This window comes from Amyelois transitella, chromosome W (assembly GCF_032362555.1).
Source record: "Amyelois transitella isolate CPQ chromosome W, ilAmyTran1.1, whole genome shotgun sequence".
Taxonomy (NCBI): Eukaryota; Metazoa; Arthropoda; class Insecta; order Lepidoptera; family Pyralidae; genus Amyelois; species Amyelois transitella.
The window spans coordinates 9477952-9487468 of NC_083536.1; the positions used below are offsets into that span (position 1 = coordinate 9477952).

General features: G+C 38.5%; 2 protein-coding genes across 2 annotated transcripts; one reads left to right on the forward strand and one right to left on the reverse strand.

The window, feature by feature from the left end:
• Positions 1–924: 924 nt before the first annotated feature.
• On the reverse strand, positions 925–1641 carry LOC106141233 (uncharacterized). The gene has a single exon (XM_013342887.2). The coding sequence runs from the start codon at positions 1639–1641 to the stop codon at positions 925–927; it is 717 nt and encodes a 238-aa protein (XP_013198341.2).
• Positions 1642–4750: 3109 nt separating this feature from the next.
• LOC106141384 (putative nuclease HARBI1) lies at positions 4751–6216 on the forward strand. Its single transcript, XM_060954082.1, is given in 6 exon segments — positions 4751–4984; positions 5076–5272; positions 5352–5484; positions 5578–5719; positions 5802–5821; positions 5824–6216. Coding segments are annotated over 6 exon segments (1119 nt in total).
• Positions 6217–9517: the final 3301 nt, after the last annotated feature.

Consider the following 9517-nt stretch of genomic DNA (forward strand, 5'->3'; position numbering starts at 1 on the left):
CGCCAGGTCCCTATGAACGGCTAACAGTACCCCCCCGCCGTACTTCTCGCCAGTCAACTCATAATTCCTATCCCGCCTAAATACAACGTACCGACCGTCAAACAATTCACTATCATTTATACCATTATTTAACCACGACTCCGTCAAGGAAACAATATCGAAACTTGATTGAAAAACATTACGTTTAAATATATGTGTCTTGGTACGAAGACCTCGAGTATTTTGATAAAATACATTAAAGTTCGAATCCACTGTTAAAAGGAAAATAATCATAACTAAAGTGAAGCTGTATTAAAAAACAAAAAAAAAAAAAAAAAAAAAAGAAGATTTCAATAAGTAAGTTGGAACCCACTACTTTTTTATGCAATAAAACAAAAGTTAAATTATAAGAACGAAAAATTGCGTAAAAAGAATATTCAAAATCTATCTTTAAATAGTGTAAATAATAATATTTTATCAGGATATAGTGTGAATAACAGAATATATATTCCAGCAAAATACTCCTTATGGCCCAATTCAATAGAACTTTAGGCATAGAAGTGATGCTGCAATAGAAATAACTAAAATCATAAGCAAATAAATGCCAGCGAACGGTAGGCCGCGTTATCGCATAACTAGCCCGCAAAATAACACGCAGACTACATGTAAACAAATGACGTAGCGCGCAGGAATAACAAAATAGCATTGAAGCGTACATTGCCAGACGCGCGCACAGCCGGAGCCGCAGCACGGACTGGCGATGGCGAATATACGCGTCGCTTGCTCGCAGAAACCGGTTGCCCGCTCCCCCACCGAACCAACACGCATAAAAACACAACACAAAGAATGCGCTTGTGGCTCTCAAACTGTTTACAAATTTACTAAGGATTATAACTAAGTAGTAATATATGTATAGATTATAATAAAAGTAAAAAGTTAATATTATTATACTATTTTTAGGAGATCTTTTTCGTTTTTTATAATAAAAATTTGTGACGTGTCGGATTTTCTGGCCATTACCTTCGAATGCTTTACCCAAATGTATCGGAAATCCTTTTCTCGAGCTAAGGCTCTTGCTTTACTTAACAGCGCCTTGTTCTTCTGAGTCAGGTGGTCGTTTACATAAAATTGACCTGTTGCAGAGAAACCCAAATCAGTCAGCATCAACTCCTTTCTTCTACGCGCTGATGCCACAAGGTCTTCCTTAGTATATCGACTATTAAATGCAATAATAATCGGTTTTTCTGCATTCGGCACCCGAGTAGGTATTCTCGCGATATAATTGATGTCTTCCTTTCTGATCGGAAAATTGCTCATGTCACCGATCTTCTGAGCAATCTCGTACAGATTCTCACCCCTTTTGAGGGGAATCCCACGGATCTCGACATTATTGGCTCTTGCCCATTGATCTCTTTCTTCCATCTCCTGCTTCAACCTACTCACTTCCGCCTGTAAGTTCGGGATCCTATTAGCAATCTTCTCAACATTTGACACACGCGCATCCAAAGTCGACACAACTGCAGTGAAGTCACTTATAGAATTGTGTGCCATTTCCACAGATGTTTTCAAATCCGCTATTTCAGACTTGATGCTTTTGACATCATCCACCAGGGTTTTCAATGGCACAAGGTCGAATATTATTTGGTTCAACTTCTCCTGCATCCTGTCTAGTTGAGAAGGCGAAGGCGATGTTGTCGCAGGTGATAGCGAAGACCCAGTCTTACATGTAGGACACCGCCAAAAATTCTTTCGGTCACCCAATCTTCTGTATCCATTCTCAGTGATACCGGCACAAGCGAAGTCGTACTGTTTACTGCAGATACTGCAGACGGGCCCGTCCGTATGTTTAACGTTGCAGTTTGCACACGTAAACATTGCTAATTTATATAATATGGAAACTTTGAGAAACACTGGAATATAGCTATTTAACAGACAAGTGTGTGCGCTCACCAACGATGCCGGACGGCGACTGATATCACCAGTAAATGGTCCGAGTCAATGCCAGCACCGCGATATGCACGGGTATCCAGCACTTTGTTCTTCAATCTTTCATCTACAATCACAAAGTCTATCATACTTTTTAAAATACCTTCCACTCTTGTGTAGGTGTGGATCTCTTTATGTTGAAACATTGAGTTCGACACAAAAAGATCCCACTCTAGACAAATTTCTAATACACTTCTTCCATTATCATTCACCTTTTCGTCACCAAACGCACCAAGCACCTTTTCATATCCATCACGCTTTACACCCACCCATCCATTAAAATCACCTAACATAATAATCTTCTCATTTGGCTTGGTAACTTTCAATACTTCTCTTACACTATTCCAGAACTCCTCGTTTTCGCTTTTTGCTGATGTTGTACCCCTCGAACCCACATCCCAAGGTGCATAAACACCTAGAACGAAGATCCGAGTGATTCCAACTTTCAGCCTAATCCATAGAAGACGAGGGCTGACACACTCATACTCATTCACGCACTCAGCCATTCGTGCAGAAAGAATTAGACCGACCCCTTGACAGCCTCGGCTGGTACTGGAAATTCCAGACCAATACGCCGTGTAAGGGCCGTGCTGCGTCGCGTCGCATCCTTTCCGCTTCGTTTCATTCACGCACAACACATCCAAACGTCTTTCATCCATCATCTGGCATACTTCCTCAATCTTATCCTTCATTCCTCCTCTTACATTCATCGTCGCAAAGCGGCTTTCAGCAGACCGCATACCGCTCCCGCCGGGAACGAGACGTGATGGGGTGCGGACACCATCGCCGCCATTTCTATGCTTTTTAAGGTTCATAATGCGATTCCCACGAGACGCTAGGGAAAAATTTTGTCCGCCCCAGCAGAGCCCCGCATGCCAGGGTAAGGCTAGCCATTACCTGGGGGTCGCCCAACCCCATGGCGGAAGTGGCACGCTCGAGACTAGGCTCGCCCCTAGCCATGCATCCATCGGCGCGGCAGACCTTAGATTGGCAGGGATTTACATTAAAGAGGAATCCCAAGTCTATCCCTTAGTCGGCTCTTACGACATCCGTGGGAAAGAGATGGAGTGGTCCTATTCTTTTGTAATGGTGCCGGGAACCACACGGCACATGAATCAGGAATGTACAACAAAATAATGTTTGATGGTTAGAATGAATCATGTGTAAAAATTGTGTTCGGTGTGTGATGAATTTTATAATGGAGTCAGGTAAGTGCATTCGACTAATGTTTTGTGGTTAGAATGAATCGAATTCCCAATAAACATCTACTATTGACTTCAGGGATCTAAATAAGATTATTCTTCCACAACCTCAACCTTTTCCTCTTATAGAGGATCTAATGGTTAAAACTGTTAACTGTAAGTTTTTCACTACCCTTGACATAAACTCTGCTTTTTGGTCAATACCATTGAGGATCAGTGACAGAAAGAAGACAGGTTTTGTTACACAAGAAGGTCATTATCATTGGAATTGCCTTCTGTTTGGACTGAAAACATCTCCAGCAATTTTCCAAAGAATCCTCACGAATATAATAAGAAAACATAACCTGTCGAATTTTGTGATGAACTACATAGATGATATTATGGTATTTTCGAAAACTTTTGATGAACATATGGAACATCTATCAAAACTTCTAGATGCAATTGCTGAAGAAGGATTCCGTTTGAAATTAACAAAATGCAAATTTGCAGCACAATCATTGAAGTTCTTGGGCCATGTAATCAAAGGTAATACAGAAACACCTCTGAAAGGTAACCTCAGATCTATATCAGAATTTTCAGCACCACAAAACAAAAACAAGGAAGACAATTTCTGGGAAAAATTAATTTTTATAATAAATATATTCCTAATGCTGCAATAACTCTTGATCCGATACACAATTTACTAAGAAAAAACATTAATTATGATTGGTCAGAAGAATGTGAAAGAGCTTTCCAAACAATAAAAAAACATTTATGCTCGGCTCATACATACATACATACGGTCACGTCTATATCCCTTGCGGGGTAGACAGAGCCAACAGTCTTGAAAAGATTGAATGGCCACGTTCAGCTATTTGGCTTAATGATAGAATTGAGATTCAAATTGTAACAGGTTGCTAGCCCATCGCCTAAAGAAAATCCCAAGTTTGTAAGCCTATCCCTTAGTCGCCTTTTACGACATCCATGGGAAAGAGATGGAGTGGTCCTATTCTTTTTTGTATTGGTGCCGGGAACCACACGGCTCGGCTCCTATTCTGGCTATTTTCGATCGAGAGGCGCCGACCTTTATTTATACAGATGCAAGTATAAAAGGAATTGGTGCAATACTGAAACAAACACAGAAGTGTGGAGAAATCAAACCAGTAGCATACTTTTCAAAAAAATTGAATGAATCACAAAAAAAAGAAAGCCATATTTTTAGAATGTTTAGCTATAAAAGAAAGTTTAAAATTTTGGCAACACTGGCTAATAGGTAACTCATTTACAATTTATACGGACCTTATATCTCTGGAAAAATTTGAACATAAGGAACAGAACAGATGATGAACTAGGAGACATGACTCATTACTTATCGCAATATAACTTTATAACAAAGTACAACCCAGGTCGAAATAATACAGAGGCAGACTGTTTAAGCAGAAATCCTGTGTATGAAAGCCATGAAAACCAAGAAGATAATTTGAAAACAGCAGGTTTACTCTCGACTCGCAATGCCAATACACAATGCCAATCTCAATGCAAGAAACGTCATTTGGCACTCTTGAATTTCACACTACATTTTTGCTTGTAAAAAAGTGCATACAATGGCTCGTTTGGTGTTGCAAAGTGTAATTTTCAGTGATGCCTGTAGAAAGGATTTGCGAGAAACGCGTAATTTGCGTAGGATTGCTCGGTACGCCGATAAAGCACTTGCTATGAGTGATGACGAATTTAAGCGAAATTATCGTGTCACCAACATTGTTCCATTATTTTATCAAGAGCTAACACCCTTGATGCAAGCTCCTAAAAGAAGAAGTGATATCAGTACAAAATACAAGGTAATTTTGTTTTAAATTATGTGAATACTTTGTGATACAAACAAGTTTGCAAAAGTACCTAATTGCTTAATTAATTGGTTTTGGTCTACAGATACTAGTAGCACTTTCATTCTATGCAACTGGCAGCTACCAACGCCTAGTAGGATGTTCACTAGGTACTCCCATGTCGCAGCAATCAGTATCTCGGGCATTGAGGGATGTGACAGCAGCATTGAATCACCCGACAATCCTGCATAAATACATAAAATTTCCTCAAACTGTTCCAGAACGCAATGTTATTAAAAGAAGGTATATAAATTGTGTTTAAGACATGACAATTTATTTTATTTGGCAGATAAATGTGTGTTAATATCTATGTTTGTTGTAGGTTTTATGAAAAATTTCGCATTCCTGTAGTAATAGGATGCATAGATGGAACCCATGTGGCAATAGTACATCCTGCTGAAAATGAAGAAAGATATTTTAACAGAAAACATTTCCATTCAAGAAATGTATTAATAGTATGTATCCCTTTTATATGTTTATTACATAAATTCATAATAAGCTTATTTTATATTACCACAACATATATTATTTATTTATTTTTGTTACAGATCTGTGACGCGGACTTAAATATATTAAGTGTAGATGCAGCATTTGGAGGTGCATCACATGATAGTTTTATCTGGAACCAGCATCCAGTAAAAGATCATCTCATACAATTGATTAATGCTGGTGAATCTGTAACTTTACTTAGTAAATTTTTTTTTTATATTGATATAGGTAAATTTACCATACTTTATTATGTACATTTTGTAAAAAAACACTACTATTTTAGGGGATTCTGGGTATGCACAATATAACTACAGGAATATATGATGACGCCGATCATGGATGCTGCTGCAGGTTCTCCAGGGGAGCATTATACTAAAATGCATGTGACAGCACGCAACACAGTTGTGCGAACTATTGGAGTGCTCAAAAATTGTTGGAGATGTTTGTTGGGGCATAGAGTATTATTACATTACCACCCTGATGTTGCAGCAAAAATCATAAATGCTTGCTGCGTGCTCCACAATATGTGTAACCGGGCTCATTTAATAATGGAAGATGAGGACACTGACAACATCAGCATACCGAGATTTGTTTTAGAACCTGCACAGCAAGAGAGAGGTGGAGCTTCTATAGAGCTGCAAAGGGGTATAGAAGCTAGCGCAAACCTCGTGCGACAATTGTGGGCAGCCCGTGTTTGATGTGTTGCAATATCATCTCAGTAGTAAAGGCTGTTGACATACACCGGTTGTGTATGCAACATGACAGGACGCATTTCATTTTTATATTACTAATATAATCTACATACATACATACATAAAGTCACGTCTATATTCCTTACGGGGTAAACAGAGCCAATAGTCCCGAAAAGACTGAATGGCCACATTCAGCTGCTCGGCTTAATGATGAAATTGAGATCCAAATAGTGACAGGTTGCTAGCCCATCGCCTAAAAAAAGAATCACAAGTATGTCGTAAGTCGCCTTTTACGACATCCATGGGAAAGAAATGGAGTGGTCCTATTCTTTTTTGTATTGGTGCCGGGAATATTAAAAAAATATTAAATTATTTAATTAGGTATATTTATTAGACTATTCGTTCGTTCGTCTTTCATTATTTTCATTTCTTATTGCTGCAGCAACATCCAATAAAGCAGCCGCGACCCGTGCGCCCGAGTCAGAGACCGCAGCAGCAAGCTGGGCCAAGGCCTGCGCATGCAGCATCTCCGCTTCGACGCGCCTCGACTCGATCTCTTCAAATCGCCGAACTTGTGAGTCCACAAAAGAAACTCGCCGGTTCTGGCGATTTTGTTGAGCTAGTCATGGCGCGCGGCGACTTCCTAAAAAGGATAAAGAAATTAGTCCAACTTTACTCATTTGGAGGTCTCATTTTAATACAAACAACATCATCCATAAGGTCGCAGGTGAACCGCGGGGCAACATCTAGTTTTAAAATAAATAAAAATATAATGCCTACCTGAAGGAGGCGCAGTATTTGTTTCGCCTGGCTGCTCGTCATGTTCCACCTGAAACTCTGCTTCCATTGGAAAATTTTGTTCCAGAGCTTCAGGTACAACAGCGGCAGAGGTGGAAGGCAGCTGCAGAATTGGTAAAGCTGCATCAGTGGTGGATGGCAAGATGGAGGGGCTAGACTGTAAAAGGAACAAAAAAATTAAAGTTATTATAAAATCACTTAACTGAATTATATCGATGAATGTCATTTCTTATTATTATTCAATGTTATTTTTTAGTTCAGAGTTCAATTTTGTTAATATTATTTTACTGATCATAAACTTAATTCATGTAATTTTAACTGTACACTATTATTTCATTAAGCGTGTTAGAATAATCTATAGCCAATATACTTAATATAATGTTTGTAAGTTAATTGACGTCGTTGTAGAAAATGCAGCAGTGAAGTTTGTTGCGCCGCTTATTCTATACTTGCGTTTTGGAGGCGGTAGTAAACTAAGTTTTAAGTAAATAACTGACGTCAATTCTTGTTTTCTGAATAAACAATTTTTTTTTAACTTTTTATATTATTTTACTTACATTACTTTGGGGAAAGGGGTCTACTGCTATTCCCCTTGTGCCCGTGGAAAATGAGTCCCCACCCATGACTGCCACTAGGCGCAGTTCCAACAAAGATAGTTCCGGCACCACATCTACCCCACCTCCGGTGCGCCTCATGGACTGAGCCCTTTGTTGGCAGATCTTTTTAAGAGCCGACTTTTTTTCAGTCCAAAATTGAAATGCATGAAAAGAAAATCATTATGATTTAGTATATATGCATGAACTAATATAATAAATCTGATTTAATGCTAGCTTACCTTAGCCCAAGCCTGCCCATCGTTTATTATCCCACCCAAGGCGTTAGTGGACTCCGCGAACTCCTGCCACTTTTTGCGGGTTTCTTGTTTGGCCTGCTGCGTTCGCAGAAGGCCTCGCGCAATTCCTGGATTTCGCTCCAGGAACTCCACTAACGCCGCCATTTGGTTCTGTGTTCTGTTTGCCATTTCTGTAATAGTATGAGACAGCATTACTAACATTTTTTTGCTTGAAGATCACTTGTGTACTAGTGACAATCGTTTTATAATTATACTTTAATAAGTGAAAAATATGAGCGCCAAACTAAAAATTTTAAACCACAGTTTTAAATTGTTGGTGAACGTTTCATATAGAGGCACAGGAAAATACTCATACAGCCAAATACGCCGTTTGAAACATTCAATTTGATTATTTTTTGCCTAAAAGTTATTTATTTGTAAGAAATAAGCATTGTTAATAAAAATAACAATTAAAATGAATTATTTTCTTGAAAATTACTTAAATTTAATATTGTTTATCAAAGTTTTCATTCATTCATTCTATTTCTGTGGTAGACATGGTGATGTATGTCACTGTCATATTGACGTTTAGTGGAATCGCCAAGGAAAACACAATAATGACACAATCGCAATACCAACTCAATCTCAAGATTAATGATTTCAAGAGTACCAAACTAAATTGCGATTGGAATTGGATTGCGACAGAACTGAGATTGAGATTGAGTTCGAGAGTAAGCCTGCAGTAAATATTATACAGATGGATGAAATATTAGATGACCAAAACAAAGAATCCAAATATTAAGAATAGGAATGATTTTATTATAGAAAATGGTATATATTTGAATTTGAAGATTTAGATGAAATGAGCGATATTGAAGATGGATGGAAGGAATTTAAAGAAAGAATTGTGAAAGTAGCTGTTGAAGTGTGTGGTGTAAGTAGAAGAAGGAAAGGAAAAAATCACAAAAATGCGTGGATGAGTAAAGATGTGCAAGAACTTGTGCGATTAAAGAAGAAAGCATGGCTGGATTTGTTAGCAGCAAAAGCTAACTTAAGAATGCAAGAGGTTATAGATGAAGATGTGAATGAAGCACGTAAGGAATATAAGAAAATGAAAGATTTGGTTAAGAAAGCTGTGATTAGAAAGAAAGAAGAGTATAAAGAGGATTTTGATAAAAGGCTATCAGAAGACTTTCAGTCAAATCTGAAAGTATTCTGGAAATCCGTAAGGTCAGCCCGAGGAAATACTATAACCAGAGAGCTGACTAGGATCAGATGCCAGGATGGTAGCGTTGTGAAAGGAGAAGAATGTGTACTAAAGATATGGAAGGACTATTTTGAAAGTTTATTTGAAAAAAAAGGAAGGAAATAAGAAAGATTTCTGCTATAGCGAAGAAAAAGAGAATGAGATGGAAGGCGAAATTGAAATGTTCGAAATTGTGGAAGCACTTAAGAGTATGAAAGCGGGAAAGGCTGCTGGGTGTGATAGAGTGTCGGTCGAGATGCTTAAAGCAGGAAAAGGCGTAGTAGCTAGTCAGTTGTACTGCCTTTTCAATTTGTGTTGGAGAAGCGGCCGAGTACCAAAAGATTGGTGTAAGGCTGTTATCGTGCCACTTTACAAAGAAAAAGGGTCACAGCTGGACTGCAAAAATTATCGTGGTATAAGCCTGCTTAGCG

Bases quoted from the DNA above. Each gene is read 5' to 3' on its own strand.
- LOC106141233 (XM_013342887.2), bottom strand. From the start codon at position 1,641: ATGCAGGAGAAGTTGAACCAAATAATATTCGACCTTGTGCCATTGAAA.